This window comes from Anthonomus grandis, chromosome 22, assembly GCF_022605725.1.
Source record: "Anthonomus grandis grandis chromosome 22, icAntGran1.3, whole genome shotgun sequence".
NCBI lineage: Eukaryota > Metazoa > Arthropoda > Insecta > Coleoptera > Curculionidae > Anthonomus > Anthonomus grandis.
In genome coordinates, this window is record NC_065567.1 from 40,020,096 (window position 1) to 40,041,198 (window position 21,103).

Below are 21,103 nucleotides of genomic sequence, written 5' to 3' on the forward strand. Positions count from 1 at the left end.
TTATTTTATTGTACTTTATGCAATTTTATCTTAAAAATAATATCTTAATTTTTAAATCTTTTGGTATAATATATATAAAATAATAACTTACCATGACTATTAATAAAATTTGCTAAATAAAGGTCCAATTCACGCACTGACACATTTATATGATATGGATTCACACACAATCCCGGCTGCGTACAGTCTGGATTTTTTTCAAGGCGCTCACCATCCGTACTTTCCAATGGAATTGCCTTAAATAATATCACCATTACGAGATCAAGTCGCCACACTTTATCAGCTTGTCTTAAACAATCTATTCGGCGCATTTTGCCTTTTTGATCTGGATTTGAAAGAACACACACTGCAGGTCTTTTTCCTGTTATGCTTAACACAAAGTCCTCTCGACACTCCTGCGTAATATCTTTTCGAAGCTTCCCCAATAAGCGTGATGCCCATTTTTGCTTAACTTCTCCTTTTTCATTCTGTAAAAAATATTGTATTAATGTCATAAATGTAAAATGTCAAAATATGAATTTATACATAATAGACTAAAATAAAAATAGACTAAATAAGGAAATCTAATATAATTTAGATTGATACTGTTAAAAAAATTATTTCAATATGCTTTTAAAGTAAGTATTATAATTTAAGTCGATTATTCTAAGGGTCAATATGGAGTCGAATGAAACTCAAAATTTTGGATAATATTAGAGAATCCTCTATATTAGGGATGGAAAAAGAGAAAAAACGAAAAGGTTTGTTCCGTGATACTTCGTAAGTTAGCAAGAAGAAAATGTAAAGATGGTATTTGCTAGAGTGCAAAAACTTTTGAATTTCGTAATAAATTCACTTACCTCTAAGTGATAAAAGGAAAAAAGGCAGGGGAAGTCTTCAGTAGGCAGTACTGATAATCTAATTACGGGTTATGCAAATGACAAGAAATAGAGACTGTTTAAAACTATAAGATACGAATTAAAAAAGCAATTAAAGAATTGAAGAAATAGAATAAAGGCCTGACTAAGATCAAGAAAGTTGATTTGAAAAGCAACCAAGCCACCCAATGAAGACCATGAAAGAAAACTTTATGAATTTTAAAAGCAGAACTTTAGAATACCCAAAGAGAAACATTCGTAGAAAAAACAAACAAAACAACAGATAAAAGCAAACTAGGGCCATGTTTCTTCTTACTTAATAATAAAACTCAAGCCACCAAAATTAGACGGCAAAAGAGCATATTGTTGCAAAGTTACCTTACTACAGCCCTGCCATGGCCTAATCGATTTATAATTGTATTTCATTTATAATTGTACTTAAAGAACATTCTATTAAAATTCTAGAAATTAGTAGAAGAATTCTTATTGAGTATAGGTATACATACAGGGACCTGATTCGGTGTTCAGTGTATAGTTATGATTTGAGTACGCTAAATAATCAATAAGTGATTAGAAATGGTAAGTTGGTGAATAAATGTTTAGTGTTCAAGTGGCCTCATTTATTAAATCCACTGGAAATCCGTAACAATTGGTGTAAGAAAAAAGAGATGAAAAACGAAATTTTGCAAAACAAAGCATTAGGAGAGCAGAGTTTGAAGGCGATCAGGGAAACAGGGAATTTTTAAATTTTCATGGGAAATACGAGACAGCAAAGTGCCAAGATGGATCAAGTGAATAAATTCATGTCCGAATTTAAGGAAAAAAAAAGAAAGAGTGACAACGACAGGAAAAACAAGAGGAGGAAGAGCGGCGGCGATAGGAAAAACAAGAACAAGAAGAGCGACGACGACAGGATAAACAAGAGGAAAAGCGGCGACGACAGGAAAAACAAGAGAAGGAAGAGAGGCGGCGACAGGATGAGGAAAGAAGACGCCAAGACTAGGATGAATAAGAGGAAAGATTCCAGAAATTAATACAAGCTGCTTTTATAGGCGAACGGGCACAAAGAAAAAATGAAATAAAAGACATTCGGAAAGAAGAAGAGGAAATAGGAAACGAGATGAAAAACATGAAGGTCTGTGTAAACAACTTACAGTCCAAAATTACTCGGATAAACAGACAAACATCAGTGGGATCGAGATCTCAGAGCATCTCACAGGATATAAGGCCTTCAACGTTTGACGCCAGATTTCTTGAGCACATCGGCAATTTGAAACAACTGCAGCAGCCAATAGCTGAGATAATGAACATAAATCAACTGCTTTGATGGTAGCTGTTCAATTATTGGCATTGGAGTTGCTTCAGACAGTACCAGCTTCTCACCAACGAGACTATGAGACATTGGCCATAGACCTAGAGAGAAGATTGGAGGACCAACATCGAAGACAGCGATATCAATCTGTAAAATCTAGACATTAAAGAAAGAGTTAGAGCTAAGGAAACTATAAGAGTTTGAGCCAGATATAAGATGCCTTATTTATCTGGCTACTCCAGAAGCATCTGAGGAATTCTAAGATGAACTTGCTGCCCAATATTTCCTAGAGGGCAATAGAGATCAAGAAATCCAACGAATGCTGCATCACCAAATTTGAAAACAGCAGTGAAGCGGTGGATAAAGTCCTTGAAATTAAAGCTTCATACAGGGTGTTTATTTGAAAACTTCCCACCACGGATATATCGAAAACCACTGTTAAAAAAAAACGCCGAAATACGTCAAAAGGTTTGTCAAAGGGGACAACTTTCTAACCTAAAATTACTTCACTCCCTTTCACCCATTGCCCCCCAGGGTCATCCCCTTAAAAATTTTAAATGGCAAGAGGTATCGAGTAATGGCTTATTTAAAAGGTCTTTCGAAGTCTTTTATTTTGACGTTTGATCTTTTTAAATCGGTCGATTCGTTTTTGAGAAAATTAGAAAAATCTTTGTTTATCTTAATTTGTTCAGATACAAAACAAAAACATGAAAATATCAGTTTTTATTGCAATAAGTGTTCAAAATGTTGCCCGTTCCTGGCCACACAATGATATAGGCGATGTTCAAATTCCCGACGAAGATTTTCAAAAACATGTTGTGGGATATCATGGCAGCTGTCGATGATGCGTTGGCGAAGTTCATCCAAACTTTCAGGTTGGGAAGTAAACACAATAGATTTCAAATGACCCCATAGAAAAAAGTCTAACGGCGTTATATCAGGAGGCCGGCCCCCTTCGCCCTATCCATTTATTTGCAAACTCGTCGTCTAGCCATTGCCGAACGGGAAGAACATAGTGAGGAGGAGCGCCGTCTTGTTGGAAATATATTTCAGCCTCATCAAGTATAGAGTTTCGATCATCATCGATTTGGTTTTCAATGGATTCAGTGATAAGCGGATTGATGGTATTTTCCAACATATCCAAATAAATGTCTCCATTTAAATATCCGTTAATAAATAATGGCCCAATCACTTTATTTCTCAAAATGCCTGGCCATACATTAATTTTTTGAGGGTACTGGGTATGCCCATCTACAAATGCATGAGGATTTTCATTGCTCCAATATCTACAGTTATGCTTATTAACAAATCCATTTAGATAAAATGTGCATTCATCGCTAAAGCAGATATTCTTTACATGAATAGTATTATCATTAATCGCTTCAGTCATTATTTCACAAAACTCAACTCGCCTATTGAAATCGTCTTCGGTTAACTCTTGCAATATTTTCATTTTGAATGGATGAAATTTATGAAGTTTGGTAACTGTGTGAACCGAGCCTAATGAAATACCAGTGGCAGCAACAATTTTGCGTAATGAAGTATTAGGATTTATTCCAAAATGACCCAAAACTTCAACTTGAGCGGCTTCATCCAAAATTCGTCCATGATCACGTTTTTTATTTGCAACAGATCCAGTTTCAGTAAACTTAATAAAAAGGTCCAAACATACCTATGCCAAGTTATCTTCTCCGGATGTCTGACGTTAAACGTGACGGAAGTTTGCCGAGCACATTGATTTTGGGCACCATAAATTAGAGTAATTTCCACCCTTTCGGCTAGTGTGTAAACCATTTTGGAAGTAAAATCTTCAACTCAACAAATAAATTTTCACTATTCCAAGACTGTCACAAATGTAACTGACGACAAAATAAATTGTTTATTTTCCTTAGCAACTATAAATAACTAACTGGTATAACAATAAATACAGTTCGCTTAGGATATCTGTGTTGATGAAAAGAATGCGAAAAAAAATTCAGGTTGTTACTTACTTTTTTCCACGTCTAATCTTCGGAATTGCTGTTTATGTTGGTAGTTTCCTTTTTGAATTATAAACGAATTGTAGATTTGGCAAACCCTAACGGGCAACATTTTAAACACTTATTGAAATAAAAACTGATATTTTCATGTTTTTGTTTTCTATCTGAACAAATTAATATAAACAAAGATTTTTCTAATTTTCTCGAAAACGAATCGACCGATTTAAAAAAATTAAACGTCAAAATAAAAGACTTCGAAAGACCTTTCAAAAGAGCTATTACTTGATACCCCTTGCCATTTAAAATTTTTAAGGGGATGACCCTGGGGGGCAGGGAGTGAAAGGGGGTGAAGTAATTTTAGGTTAGAAAGTTGTCCCCCTTGACAAAATCTTTTGACGTATTTCGGCGTTTTTTTTTTTAAACAGTGGTTTTCGATAAATTCGTGGTGGGAAGTTTTCAAATGAACACCCTGTACAATATTTCCAAGCCAAAGTGGTTTCCATCGAAGAAAATAAGGGTGACGCCAAGGGTGTTGGCTTGTGAAGGCTTTGGAATTATCTCCATCAGAAAGCTGAGAAAATCTGCCGAAAGCCTGACCATCGAAGGAGAAGTTAATGAAAAATCAGTTACCATTACGGTTGATACGGAAGCAGCAGTATCTCTAACAAGATCAAGCATGGTACAAGGACTAAAGATTGAGCCATTATGTCGGAGATTGAGATTCGGGATTTAAGAGTGTGTACGGTTTTAAAGCTTGTATTAATAAGGTGAGAGCTAAAGATGTTTTTTAATTTATGTGATATCGGACCCCAAAACGGCAGTGAAAAATATTTAGTTTCTTTAGGTTCTTTATACACTAAATTTCTGTTAAGTGATTTATTTAAATGTTGGTAATAAATTTTATTTATAAGTTTCGGTGGAAAATTATTGTTATTTGCGATTTGTTTAATGATCTTCAACTCCGAGAGGAAGTCTGTCCTTTCTAGGGGGATAGAGAAAAGTCTAGAGAAATATGAATGAAACGAAGCAAGTTTATGGCTATGGGGATGGTTGGAACTATAGGGGATGGTGCTGTCAATACTTGTGAGTTTACGATATATCGAAAATTTAATTTTATTGTGGAAGCGTTTTAGATTAAGATCCAGAAAAGGCAATGATTCATTTTCTTCTATTTCAAAAGTAAACGTTATTGAAGGGTGTAAGGCATTTAGAAAAGTTATAAAAGTGTTTAACTCTTCTTTATTCCCTTGAAAAATGACAAAAACATCATCCACGTGTCTTTTGCTAAAGAAGATGTGGTGAAAAAACTGAACATTGTAAAGAGATCGAAAATGCTAGAAAACGCAATCTTTGCCCTTCAAATATCAAATCCAATTTTGCTAGACACATACATTTCAATAATCATAACTTCGATCCTCTTTTAGATACTAAACATTTACATTTCTGCCATAAAGGGAATAAACTGGATTTACTTGAAATTTTAGAAATAAATAGAGCTATACAAAATAATAATACTACATCTGTCAATGATCAAATTAATCATTCATCTACACATTTTTTAATTCATTAAATTTGAATGATAATTTATAACGCCTTTTCTTTCTCTCATATTAGAGTCAAAACTTTTTATTTATAAGTATCATTTCTAGTACCGCCATCTGTAGCCAACTTAACAAAGTCTAATTTTACAAGTTACAGGTACCATATTTTAAATAGGGCGCGCCCTATCTTTTGAAAAGTTATATATATCTTTTGTTCTTAGTTCTTGTTGACATAACAATTATCCTAGTTTTGTAATTATGTGATTTTAATATTTATATAGACCCTGCTTAGTCCCTTCTCATGCATCTTAATGGAAGTTTTTTGTCTTTAACGTTCAATTGTTTATTTGTTAATTAATTAAGGCTTTTTATCATTATTGTAGATGCCCTTTTATTTATTCTTGAGATTTTAACTTTTGACCTTGCCAGTAGCACGATAGCTGGTTATATGTTGTGACGAAAACCCTCTATTTATTTCCTCCTCCTTTTATTTCAACACATTTTATCCTTAGCTTATAAGTTTCCTCGGTTCTTTATAGATCCCTGAAGATGGACATCTTATATGTCCGAAACATTTAAAGGATGACAGAAACAATTTTAGTTACCCTTTGACTTATTAACTCCACTGCAAGTATGGACTAAAAACAAGTATGGACTACTTCTTCAACTTTAAAAAATGAGTTTAGAAGTTTTCTGGGACATAAAACATAATACCGAAGGTTTGTCGAAGGATTTTCCAATATTGCTGCCCCTTTGCATAGGCTGACAGTCGAAGATGGGTTGTTCATGAGAGCGTGGGAGAGCCCCGATGGAAAAATAATTAGGAACCACTCTATCTCAAAGAAGAAAACCAGCTCCTGGAGGAGATGCCTAGTGTAGCAAGTGGAGCTCATTTGGGAGTAAATAAGACTCTAGAGAAAATCCGGGACAGGTTCTACTGGGTTAACTACTGTGAAGATGTAAATCATGGTGCAGAAAATGACAGACATGTGCAGCTAGTCAAGGCCCTAGCACAAGATCCAGGAGTTGGATAAAGAAGCATAATGTAGGGCTGCCATTCGAAATAATCACTATCGATATAGTGAGTCCATTTCCCGAAACCAACAAGGGAAATAAGTCGGGTTTTAGATTTGGTCGTCATGGACTATTTTAGTAAATAGCTGGAAGTCTGCTCTCCCCAACCCAAAAAGCGATGAGAGTAGCTGAAATTTTAGAGATCGAATTTTAGTGAATCGAAAAACATCTTTCTAAGGTGATGGATTAATATCAAAGGATTGGGGTGTCTACTTCCCAATGTCTTTTCTGTCCAACAGGTCTGCAGTTCATGATACGACTGGGTTAACCACCAGCCCAGGTTTTGTTTAGGAGAGAACTTCGTTTACCATGTGACTTGGTGTTTGGTACCTTAAGCAATGAGGAAGTCACAGTGCAGAACTATGTGGACGATGTAAAAATAAAACCGCACGATGTTCACGAACTGGTCCTTAAAGCACACTGTTCAGGATTTTAGCAAGGTGACCAAGTATAGTTTTGGAACCTTCAAAGAAAGAAAGGGAAATCACTAAAGCTGATGCCAGTCTAAGAAAGTCCATATGCGGTATAAAGAGGATTAATGATGTCGTCTATAGAATCCGGTGCAGCCCTAAGGCAAAGATAAAGATAGTTCATTTAGATAGGATTAAGGGTCAGGCTAATCGGGACGATCAAATTTAAGAGAGGGGGAATGTTACAAAGTTGCCTTACTACGGCCCTGTCTTGGCCGGATTATTTTGATGGATTTATATTCGTTTATATTTCTACTACCTGATTCGATGTTAAGTTTATAGTTGTGATTTGATGTGAGTTGATGAAGGTATTAGAAATAGTAAGTGATTGTAAGTGAAGTAGTGAATAAAAGTTTAGTATTAAGTGGTCAAGTGTGCTTCTTTATTGAACCCACGAGAAATTTGTAATAATATAGTCACTATTTCTTCGGGGTATGGATCAGCATGTATGTATCTGGAGGATGATTTTGGCGTTATTGGATTATTCCAATTCTAAAGAAGGATTACTCAGAAAGAAAATTGGTTCTAATATTCACCTATCTAAATTTTGCACATTATACATGTCTACTAGTAAAGTAGTTAGTAGCAAAATTGATTTAAAGATTTGTTAACATTTCTTTTTATAAAGGGTTTTCTTCTTATTTAAGAATATAAGGAGATCACTCCCAAGATTCATCTCCTCGGCGAGGGTTGAAGGTTGATGATTAAAGGTGTTCCAAATCTTTGAATAAAAGAAATACCGAAAATACTTTTCGTTTTTGCAGAAGTGTATATGTGCACATCCAGTGTAATTATTACTTTGTTAAGTTTTTATAATAAGTTTTACCATATTTCAACATTTTTTTAATTTGAAAATTAATACAAGAAACATACAGAATAAATATTTCATTAACTAGACTATACCCAAATAATACTCGCTCGTTGTTCAATGATGTTGTAAACAAAGCATTTTAGATTACTTATGCAGACGCAAAATGTAATTTTATTTTATATATTTTTAAAGAGATGTTTCACATTTTCTCGGTTCCAGTCCAACAATATAAACATCGTAACCTAGATTCGAAACAAGCAAGCAAGAATTGACTGCTAATATTGGGACTGTAAAGTATAATTAAAATCTTATAATTTTCGAATTATTTAGTTAACAAATCCAAAATAAAAATATTTCTAAATTAAAACACACTTTTTTCTCTGCAGGTTTAAAATTGAATCACTAATAGCTTATTTTATAGCTATTAGCTTATTTTTTAACAAGTAAAATATTGCTGACTTTATGGAAAGCTTTACTGAAATCAGTGTAAATAATTATGTACAACATAAGACTGAACTAAATCAATAAGACTAAAAATTAGTCCGACTTTTAACTACCATATCGCATATTTGTTCATTATTTTCCTTATGTAAGATTTATTTACGTCGATCTAAAACTGGTTACTGGAATTTTAGTTTAAATATTAAAAATACAGCAATTAGAAGGTTTATTTCTAATAGATAAAAACTATATAATCACAAATAAGAATGTTATCCTTTTGTCATTATTAATAAAAAGGCATTCCGTTACTGAGAGAATGCCTTATATAATTAGAGTATTTCATAATATTTTCCCAATATAAACCAATATACAATTTCAGCTATTTTTCTATAATTTCAAGATTACCTTTTTGGTTAAAAATAGTAACATTAACCTTTTACTAAAAGTTAATCTAAAAATAATGAAACCTACATTCTTAAACCATGAAAACTGAAGTCGATTTTCCTACCGAAATGTCGGTAGGAGCAAAATATTTTTTTTAAGAGAATAGTTAAGTAACTTACTTAAAAATAGATTTAGGTGGGTTATTAGAAGGAAAGAGCAAGCAGGAATTAGAAACGATCAAGGCCTCTTTGGTAGATCAAATATAAATATATACCATATGCAAATTTTTGTCGAAAGTTAAAAGCTAAATAAACTAACGAAAAACATGGTTCACTATTTTTTAGAATATTTTACGAGAAAGTTAAAATACGAAATTTGGGAAATGATCTAAAATCATTTAAGTTTAAAATATATCTTGAATTTGTTATCTAAGAGCTATTGTTATAGAGACATAAAACATCAATTATTTTAATATGTGTTACGTGGTCAACGCAAATAAGGAAAAAGGATCCTACACACACATCCATATGGTTAAAGTCTAGGCCATAAGGAGAAAAGCCGTTTTATTTTTAGACAGAAAAATCTGATCCTGAGATAAATTAACTTTATTATTTGTTGGATTTCCTTTGAACAACCCTTATCACATTTATCATATGAAGTTATTCCTGTTATTATTAAATAAATGGTTTAAATTCCTCAACTTTTTGCTACCAGTATAGTGAAAATTTGTTTTAATTGTGCGTGTCAAAATTAACGCATAATCTTAGAAATAAATATTTTTTTGTCCTTCCAGCTCATTTGTCTTTCTAATTTAATTTATAAATATTTTAAATAAAAATATGCCATGTATTCTCAAAATTTTATGTCAAAAATGAATCAAATAATTCTAATATATACGTCAAGCCGTTATAAACGCCAGAGAGAGAAATATCCGTTATTGATTTTTTTTGTATGTCACAATATATATACAATATATATGTATATATATATGTGTATATATATATATATATATATACACATATATATATACATATATATTGTATATATATTGTGACATACAAAAAAATCAATAACGGATATTTCTCTCTCTGGCGTTTATAACGGCTTGACGGCTAAAGGCTTATCAGTATGAAAGAATGCTCCATACTAATAAATAGGGTCCTTATTTGATCTTAATATGGCCCCAAATTTCTACCAAACTCAGATAAAGGTCATTTAAGTTATTTGGAGGGGTTGGCAACTGTCGCATTCGTCTCCCCATGATATCTCACATGTTCATCATTGTATTCATATACGGGTTTCTGGGTGGCCATACGATGGTAGCGATTTGGGCTTCTTCAAGGTACTCCTCCATACCACCTTTGACACGTGTGGTCGCGCATTCTCGTGCATAAGTAGGAAATAATCTACAACATAGGGAGCGATTGATCTTTTAAAATGTTTGTAATGTACCTCTGTACAATAAATAAGTCATCCTCTATCTACAGGTACTAATCTTGTGAGGCCCTCTATATTAATTCCGCCCACACCATTATTGACCCACCACCATAACTAACGGTTCCCACTATAATGCACTGCGCATATCGTTCTAATGGCCTTCGGTACACCAACCAACGTGTTCACGAGCGAATTGTAGTCTTCGTATCCTATGCTCTCTGGTGAGTAATGGACCAAGAACTTCTCCAATAAGCCTAATATTGGTCTTCGCTAGCCTTCTCCCAATTAAGTTTTGACTTATTTTAAAATTATAACGCTCCAAGAACTCATTTTGTAAAGAAGTGCTAGTCAGAAACCGTTGCCTCAAAGTTCGAATTCGCAGAAATCGATCTTCAGCAAAGCTTGTAACTGTTCCACGACCCTGGCCTGGTCCTCTAATATTGCTATCAGTTTATGCAAACTGACTTAAACTTTGGAGATGGTTGACTCCTTGACATATATTTCAGCAAGCTGAATTTGGATTCACGCTTCTTCGTGAAAAAAATTACTCTAACACAGTCAGCTTCTGACAAATTGCGATTTTCTCGTTGCGGCGGATTCATTCTGCAAGAACTCAATAAGTAAAGTTAAAATCATGCGAATATCAAAACTCTAAATCATGCGATATCGCAGAAGCTGGTAATTCTATCAAGAGCAGTATAGGAAAGCTGTGGCAGAAATTTGAAGAGACTGAAGATGCGATTAAAAGACCTAGTAGTACAACAAAAATAAGTGAACCTATACATAATAGGTTTATTCGCCAGAGCTTACCAAAGAAACCATAATATTAGTGTCAATCAGCTGAGAAGTCAGCTTCAAAATATTCATGGCGTAACTGTCACTGCTCAGACAATAAGGAGTAACCTATTCCTCCAGTACTATCCCATAAAAATGGCGCAAGGAGATTCGGATGGGCCGAAGAACCTCAGAATTCACGAAAGCGTAAATGGGCAAGCATTCTTTTTACCGATGAATCAAAATTTGGTTTACGTCCTGATTCAAGGAGGCTGAGGATATGGCAAACACCTAGCAATGTGCACTTTCAACAATGTGATTACTTTTTAACAGTAAATGGATATCGAAATCGATTCTTAGAACCCATTCTTCATCTACGCGCAGCAAAATTTGATGGAATTGAAATTTTGTATTTATGGGTGACCTGCAAGTTTGCATGTTGCAAGATCCACTAGAAACTTTTTGGGGCACCACAATATTTAGCTTAAGTCCTCGAGCATGCTTGGGATTTGTTGAAAAGGCGTGTTTTATATCAAAGAATAGTATTCCTGAGAGGGAAGATTAAGCAAAACGAGACAATTAAATTAGGAGCATGTCAAACAGAAATCGAGCTATTCTTAACAACAGGGGTAGTCTTACACGTATTAACAAGAAAGTTTTCTTTATGTTTCTATATATATATATATATAGATATATATATATATATATATACATTAATGATTAATTTTTGCGTTTTTGATAAGTTAATATTCAGTGATTCTAAAATAATTCAGATGTATTTAGTTAGTTAGTTACCTGCAATGCTTCCTTACACTGTCGTTCCTCTTCCAGAGACATTCTTTTCTCATGCTTTTTATAGTACTTTCTTTTCGCCGCTTGCAGGTTAAACCAAGTATAAGAAAATGACTTGACAAATGGCAGAAGTGCTTCGATGAAAGGGTGGAACTCGTCCTAAGAATAAAAGAAATAAATAAATTTATCATTTATGATTCTTAAGAAAAAATTAACATCAAAGCAATAATTTCAAGCAAGCGACAATTAAAACATAAAATTACATTTTTATTGGAAGTTAAAGAATATAGCATATAATATTATATTAGAAATATTAGTTGATATACCATAATCATAATTATGTAGAAAAAATTTAAAAATTAGAAATTTTTGTAATTTTAATATCAAATGATGTTTACTTTTTGAGAAATATTAATAACTTGTTAGTTTAGTTAGTATACATTTTAAGTTAACGTTACTTTTTACATAGTCTAATTTTTATCAGTTACATTACCATGTTCTATACGTTTAAGATAATAAATTTAAATGTAAAATCTATTATAGTATATAATTCGAAGGGAGAACATGTATACCGGGTGTTCCACGTAATAATAGTTGTATGGTTTGCGGAAAAAAATTATTACCAAAAGAGAGAAAGCCATGAGAAATTGCTAAAAATTATTTTGAAGTTTCATCATTAACATCAGACGAGAGTATCGTAATTGTATCGGTAACGTTTTGTATTATATCATTATTTCTATAAAATGTCTTAATATTATTTGAAGAAACTGTTACTTTATGGGATTATACTGGGCACTTTAACAATATTATTTTGTATTTTCTAATTTTACATTACAATTAAAAACGGCACTCTAGAATTATGGTATTATTAGAAATGTATATTAAATTGTAAGGTATCCCTAGCGTCTATTTATCATAGATATAAACATATCAATATTGTGTATAAATTAAAATACATATTAAGAAATACTTTTTAAACAAGACCTAGCTCGTTTGATTCCGATTACACTACACTGTCTGGGGTTGATAACATTATTAATAATTAAATAAAAATAATTCCTTACCACATTCTTTTATTAAATAAACCCAAATCATTCATACAAACAGAAAATTAAATTATTGCTTTATATTATGGTTTCATTATTAATGGAGTTTTGTCCCTAGCGATCGTTCCAAGGTTGAAACTAATTTCGTTGATTGAAGAGGCGAGCGAAATATTCCCTTTTCAATCAACGCTAATTTCCAGCAATTTCTCAGGACCGCCTTTTTTTCAACTAATATGTTTTCTGCCTTTCTTTATAAGTTATACGACTAATTATTGTCGAAACACGGCCGAGAGTCAATTTCAGTGAAACATTTAGTAAAGAATTGTGGTTAATACTTATGATAGTTCCTGTCGGATAGCTCAACTGTGGGAACTATGGAACTGCTCCAATGTATTATAGGATAAATTATGAATAGGAAAATATTGATATGGGAAATTTGACGTTTGCAGTTAAGGCATTTATTTTAGCTGCTTGTAGGACTCGTCAAAAGGAGTTTATATATCAAAAATTGCAACATTCAAAATTTAAAAAACATTCAAAATTTGAAACAATAAAAATGTTAATGAACAACTTTTCGGTATTCTCGGCGAATGCCGTGTAAATTTTTATTATTTTTTGTTTAGTGCTCTTACCGTTTATTAAAATTTGTGTTATTGTATAATTTTCAGTACGAATCTTTAGTTCGATCAGTTGTATCAGAGTTTAGCGTACCGCATATTTTCAGTAGTGTATTTTCAGTAGCGCGTATTTCATTTAACTGATTATTTTGTGGGGAAAAATGGCTCATGTTTACTAAAACAATGCAGCCGCAGCTTACAGGTTGTATGCGGAAGGTTTCTTTTAAAAAATCATCCGGACTCACGTATGTTTGTAAGTTTAGTTTTTAAACGTCGTGACAAAAGGTATTTAAAAGAACAACGAGGAGGCCACACTGAAAGAGCTGCGCAACTTAAAATGTTAGAAATTGAGGAAGACATTTTAGAGATGAGTACTAGAGTCATACCAGCTCTAGTTGAAGTTTCTCATAGTAAAGTACGGAAAACAATACGACAAGAACAGTAGTATCCTTATCATTGCCAACGGGTACAAGCCTTACAACCTGAAGATTATCGTAGAAGAGTTGTAGTAATTTGCCAGTGACTTTTAGATTACGTCGGCAGAGATGAAGATTTTACGATATTTTTTAAAGAGATCTAATTTTTTTAATACAGATTTTCATTAATTGTTTGGGCTGGCATGGTAAATGGCATTCTTATTAGATCTTATTAGAGCTTCAAAAGCACATTAATATCATTTTTCAAAATCAATCTTCAAAGCACATCTCGTGATTTAATTCCTGGACTAAATAAATAAATGACTCAAATTTAAAGTTCAAGATGTTCTGTTTACATAAAGGAGGTTGTTATTGCATATAGGATATCGCATCCGGTATAACCGTTTTAACGCTTTTCCTATTCATATTTTTCTCATAAATAAAGGATGCAGTTCATGGAGGACTATTCGGTACAGTTAAATATATCAAATTCCTAGATAACTCATTTTTCATTTTATTTTATTAGACAATTCCTTTTAGTTAATCCTGGTTAATTTAATAAACCCTTACTTAGAAAAAACTCTTTAAAATATTCTTTAAAAGGTATCCCAGTTTTGAAAAATTAAAGGAGGAGGCTGTTGAACCATAGTACTTCTAATATAGAATCTCTTAATATTAGAGATAAAAAAATAATAAAACATTTTATTAGAAAAATATTATTCGGTCAATATTTTTCTTAGTGCAGATTACTAATAAAAACTTTTTTTTACCCCTAACTTAAAATAAGCTCGCAGGGAGAAAAGCGATAAACAAATATTTATGTGAAAAATAAACATCAGTCACATATTTCACATTGATTTAAAAAAGATCCTATTTATTTGGATATTTATTTGGAGAGATTGTTTCAAATAATAAATGTAATTTTTTTTTTAATGTTTGTAACCCAAATAGGTATAATAAGGATAAATATAAATATATTTAATTGTATATTTTATGCTTTTATTTTCACTATAAAAAGCAATTCATTTATTAGTAAAAAATGGTATTTAAATTAGATATATAGAACATATTAATTGAGTTTCTATGATTTGAAAAGATATGTACATAATATCCTGATTTTTACAATAGCTCTAAAGATTCAATGCAAGTTTTTCCTTTGTGTTTAGCAGCAAAGTAATAAGCAGAAATTTCCAGATAGTAAATAGGCATGTCCAAATCACAAGTGGAGTTTTCCACATGATAAATGAAAATTTTCGGATACTAAATTAAAATTTCTTAATAGTAAATAGAATTTTTCGGATACTATCCGGCGTAATATTTTCTTAAAATTCCCTACAAGGATTCGATTGTTTGATTTACGATACTTCTCCGATAAAGAAGAGGGCTACAAATTTGTTAACGTATGTTGCGAAAATCAATGCCTCTTTTCAATAGGGTTATCGTCCGTTCTATAAAATCTAAAAGTAGTATAAAACAATTAACTTTAAAGAATTGCTTTTTCAGAAACGTCTATACATCCAGTTTGACTTATTTGAACACAGATTTGAAACTTACTTTTTGACGTTTCATCTACCTTATAAAATTTAAACCAGTAATTTTAAATTATTAAGCCATTACCCATTTAAGGATTATATATATAAAAATAAAACATATAAAAATCGAAACGACAGCTTTTATAGTTTACCCGGCCTTAACACAAAAAGTGACTCTAGCACCAAAAGAAATTTTTGTCAGATCACGTTTTAATTTTAACATTCTTTAATACATGGAAAATATTTGCATAATAATAAATAAGAAAAACAAGCTTATTAAAATGCACAAATGACGGTTGCCATTGTTAACGAAAGCGTAACCAAAAATTCTAATATATTTGTCATAGATCGCACCAATACGGCCTAACGGATTCCAGTACTCTATATGGGTGTAAATTGCCGAGCCGAAGTATAAATATGCACATCTGATTAACTCAGCTCTTTGATGTGCAAATCAATGAATTAGCAAATCTCAAGTTCAAATGATGATAATAATAACATTTCTCATACATAAGAACTACTGTACCATTCTACGAACTAGAACAATATCGAAGACACTATCGAATGTCGCGACAGAAGAAAGTTCTATGATTGGCTCGGTTATTGCAAGCTCAATAAAAAAATATTTTTAAGTTTAATTTATGTATCTTATAACTTATTTAATTACATACGCCCGAAATAATCCCAGTAAATATTATTTATTTTATTCATTTTTTAAAAATATTCAGTAAGTTTTTTAGATTATATTTCTAGGTAGAAAAGGCTTAAAACTAAGGTGACGCTTAAGCCTGCTAAAAATTCAGTGTTTAAATCGTGATTATTTTTTGACATACAAAACCGATTGACACAACGAACCAAAAACATCATAAAGGCATCGGAAGGCAGAAATGCGACAAATAATAATCCTACGCAGATTCATTTGGTACTAAATTTTAAATAGCACATGGACATAGAAGAGTCTGCGCAGATATTCTGAAATTGGTGAATAAACTATGAAAAGCTTCACGTCTGAATTTAGCAAGGTCATAAAATATTACTTAATATAAAATCTTTGGCATCTTCTAAAATATTTATACAATATGCTCTGCAAAGATTTTAAATCTAAAGCTGGTTGTCTACATGGATATAATATTAAAGATTTTCAAAGAGTTTCATCAGTGATTTTAGTAAATGGGTGTGTACCGAGACTTGCCATGGACACCACCGTTTACTACGCAAAATTCATTCCTCCTCTCATTCGCACAATGTTTTGGGCCAAATTTACTAAAAAATGTTTTCATTTCAAAATTTTCAAATTTATTTGTTAAGCCATTCCACAAAAAAAGGCGATGAATCAAACTTCAAGGCTAAATATATTTTGTGCATTTTTAAATTTATTATAAAATGTAATATTTAAGAACATGGAGGACTTATATTTTTCTAACAATTGATATAGCTATGGACATTTTATGCGAAGGTAAAGAGCAAATCAATTTATAAAACTTTTGCAAATATCAACATTAATGATTACAAAAATTAATTTTTGGAAAGTTCATAAAAGTTTACAAAAAAAAAGTCAAAAATGGACCTGCAATTTTTTGAGTATGTTATTATACCAAAGCTGGTTTACCTTAAGAAAATGGAGTCTCAGCAGTGATTTTATACTTTTCAGTTATATTTAGGATCAACAGACCTGTAAAATAAGTGAAAAGGTTCAACAGAACTACAAAATAATTATACAGGTTAGGTATTACTGCCTACCTAGGAAAGTATAGTAAGTAAATTTGAGATTTAATAAATTAATGATCTCATCAAAAATATAGCCTTGGTTTTGATACGCTGTATGATTGTTATAAAAGGTGTTTCAATAAGAACGCAAGAGTTGAATTGCGAGCCCTATTTGACAGTCATAATGTCCCATGATTATGACGTAACAGTTCGAACGTTGACAGATGGAAGTTAATAAACACGGAGCAATGCACGGTAGTATAACGCGTCCTGATTATCAAAAATTATTAACAAAATGTTGAAAGGTTAATTGCCGCTATTCGTAAAGTGCGTCCAATGTTTGCTCGAAATAATATTCCTAATTCATCTACTGTGAAAAGGATAATCAAAAAATTTGAAAGTACTGGTTAGGTTAGTGATGTATATATAGTCCAATGTTCGCTCGAAATAATACTCCTAATTTATCTACTGTGAAAAGGATAATCAAAAAATTTAAAAGTACTGGTTAGGTTAGTGATGTGAAACACACGATACGAGCTCGTAGAGGTCGTTCAAAACAAAACATCGTTTTTCTTCGAAAACCTTAATTGGAAACTATTGATCTTAATGACAGGTGGTTTCCGCAAGACGGTGCCTCATGTAATACCACCCGTGAAACATTGAAAATCTTGCAGGAGTTTGCTGCTGGTCATATCATTTCCCGATTTGGTGCTCAGACCTGGCCTTCACGCTCGTGCGATTTAACGCCTTTAAACTTCTGGCACTAAGTCACAGCTTTATGTCAATAAGCCTGCAACCATCAAAGCACTGAAAGCCGAAAAATAGCTGCCGTATAGATGAAATAGTACCACATGTATATACAATAACGTTATTGAAAATTTGTACCGCAATACTGTAAGTCAGTGAAATAATTTCATTCTCTCTTTAAATTAAAATAAAGATTATAATTTCTGTGAACGTTACCTACCGTACCTGAAACGTTATTAGAGTGGCAAAAATACTATTGGCCACTGATTTAATAGTTTTCTAACTAAAAGACTATTGCATATTTTCTTAATGGGAATGACCTAACAATCTGTGTGTTTTTTTTATTAAGCTATTCTACATCATATACGTTTTCCATTTGTCTGAAAAGCAGGGGCGCGGATTTTGAAGGACTTTGTTTTAACTTCTCTCAGCTCACGGAGAAAGTTTCATAGTATCACTATTAATAGTTGCTTTTTATAAACTTTTTTCTTCCTGGTTAGCTAAAAGTACAATACCTTATTCTTAACACTTTTTTGAAGAGAGAAACCAGTAATTAACCTACAAATGGAGGAGAAAACCTACCAATTAAATTTTGGTCAAGACTTTCTGAAAACTTTTATATATTAACAATTTCCTCCTTAGTATAAGTTAAGCAAATAAAAAGAGATACTTTTAACAAATTTATGCTTAGTGTACTTTTTGCCAAATTATGGACGCTTTTATAAATGTCCGATGACGATGACGATTACTCGCTCCTAAAAATAGTTAGTTATAAATAGCTATTTAGTATTATTGGAACTGGGGCCTGGTAAACATGTCTTAAAGTTTTTATGATCAAATACGCCTCTTGGTTATTGTTAAGTATTTTATGTTTGAAATATACATATCCATGAGCTGTTATAGTTTTGTGTAACTATGTTTTTTGAAAATATTAATTTCCATACTATCAGTGTTTAGAAACTTTTCTCTCAAAAAGGTAAAAAAGATTATTTCTGTATACATCATTTAACATCTTAAATTAAGTTCTTTTAAATATTGATATGGTAACTTATTGTGTATTAAAAATAGTCCATAATAGTACTCTTATAGGAATGAAAAGAAAATAATTCTTTGCCAAAAAGTAAACATTTTTATTTTATGGAAAAAGCTGAAAGTGTCACTTTAACAGTTAATAATAGTTTGACTTTGAACTGCAATAAATTTAATAAAGACTAACATTTTTAGGGCTAAAATCATATCACCTCAAATCATTACCCCAAGTCTTGCAATGTACTGTTTTGTTAATCCAGATATATTTGTTTGCAACTCATAATCAACATATAGAGAATGTACTTATTCTGTGATAATTTAGTTCTACTAAAATATTACATACCGGGTGGTGCGTCGCCGAGCGGAACATAGGAAATCCCTGTACATTTTACAGAAAAAATGTAAGGTAACTTTTTGAAGAGACCAATTTAACAAACCCTTGTGCAAAGTTTCAACAAATTTTAATAAGCGAATCGCAAAATTGCAAAATTAGCAAATTTTCGGTTCTATTAATCCCAAATTAACATAACATTACATTACGGGTATATATCTGTCCTAGCTGGGAAGATATAACAACTATCCTTGAAGAAGTTGTCACATATCGAAACAAAGCATTTGCAACTCATGCTTGTGGAAAATATACTCTGTAGTCTGTTTTGATTCTACTCAGTGTTCAGATCAGTGGTGCTGAATGTAGTATCTTAGCTGGTTAGTCACAACTTTACCAGGCACGCTGCATGTCTATTTTTTAAAGGTTTATTGCGACTTAGGTGAATTATGTTTGGTTGCTTCATTTCTTGAATTTAAAACCTGTAATAAAACGGCAATAAAATGAATAAGCTTGTTATTAAAATTATTAAAAACTTAGAAAAAATTATTTCGAGCAAAAAAATTGAATTACGTTTAGGTCACAAAATTTTTCACCGACCAAGAAATTCTCTTTATTAAACTCAATGCTTACGATACCCCTTATTTCAAAAGAAATTAAATATAAATCTTCATATACATTCGCCGGTAACTCAAAATAATATTTTAAATGATTCCACAATAAATTGATGTCCTAGTATCCATGATCTCCCAGGTTTTCTAGTGTTTTTGAGAAATTTTATTAATTTGCTTATCTTGGAGAGGCTTGTAAAATTTCAGTAGCAATTGGCACAGATGATGATTGTGAGGCCAAAAGCGTCCTGCTAAGCTCTTCCTTATAATAAAATATGACTTGATGATTTAATGTTTCTATTAAAATATGAAAATGTTTCTTTCTTAAATGGATTGAAAAACAAATCATTTTTTGAGAATGAAAATGAATGTTTCAGTCTATGGGTACAGATAAACATTCTTGTGTATTGTTGTCCATGTTTAGTTAATAGGGCAAGTCCAACAGTTTTTTTACTGACGCTGGCAGTTACAAACTGCATGATTGTACTAAAAATAAAAGTATTTTTAATAGTATAGCCTGGTCTCAGATATAACTTAATTGTGTAACATTAACATAAAAAATATAGTTAAAACTTAAATTACGTCTGATATACTTACAAGTATAGATATGTCATTTTGATAAAGCAAAATAAATTAACTGCATACATGATTTTAAAGGTGTAAGTAAATGCAAAAAAATGCAAACATATAACTATAATGTAAGTGCACTAAAGATACATAGAGGGAAGGATGATGACAATAAGGCGAGACGGTATATTAAAACCTTTTTAATATTTTTGTTAGTTTAAAACATGAATATATAAGTAGTGCATTACAAACAAAAAAAAACCGTTACAAATATATTTCATATATCTCTATGTAATTCACATATACAAACGTATATACCATTCTATGTGAAAAATACATTAATTTATCTGATATTAAGTCTTAGAATTTTCTGTCAGGCGTTTTCCTATATAGTACTATTTTCTTATATATGTAATGAGTCACTACAAGTACTTTCGAACGTAATATGTGTTCATAATACATCTAACACACTTTTTGTATTTTTTTCCACAAAACTGATTAATAAATTTTAATAAATATATTACAATTTATTAATCAGTTTTGTGATTGATTTTTATAATTGTAAAAAAATTAAATATATTATTACCGGATTTGGTGTTATCGTTGGTGAGTACAGTATTTCCGAGGTAAT

General features: G+C 31.8%; 1 protein-coding gene across 4 annotated transcripts in view; it reads right to left on the minus strand.

Moving 5' to 3' along the window:
• The window catches only part of LOC126748841 (nuclear factor 1 X-type), a 177,060-nt gene that overhangs the window by 142,059 nt on the left and 13,898 nt on the right, over window positions 1-21,103 (minus strand). For all 4 annotated transcript variants that reach the window (XM_050458338.1, XM_050458337.1, XM_050458339.1 and 1 more), the window contains exons 2-3: window positions 11,876-12,031; window positions 92-467 (exon numbers count right to left, since the gene is read on the minus strand). In XM_050458338.1, coding sequence (XP_050314295.1) covers window positions 92-467; window positions 11,876-12,031 — 532 coding nt within the window. The remainder of the gene's footprint in view (window positions 1-91; window positions 468-11,875; window positions 12,032-21,103) is intronic.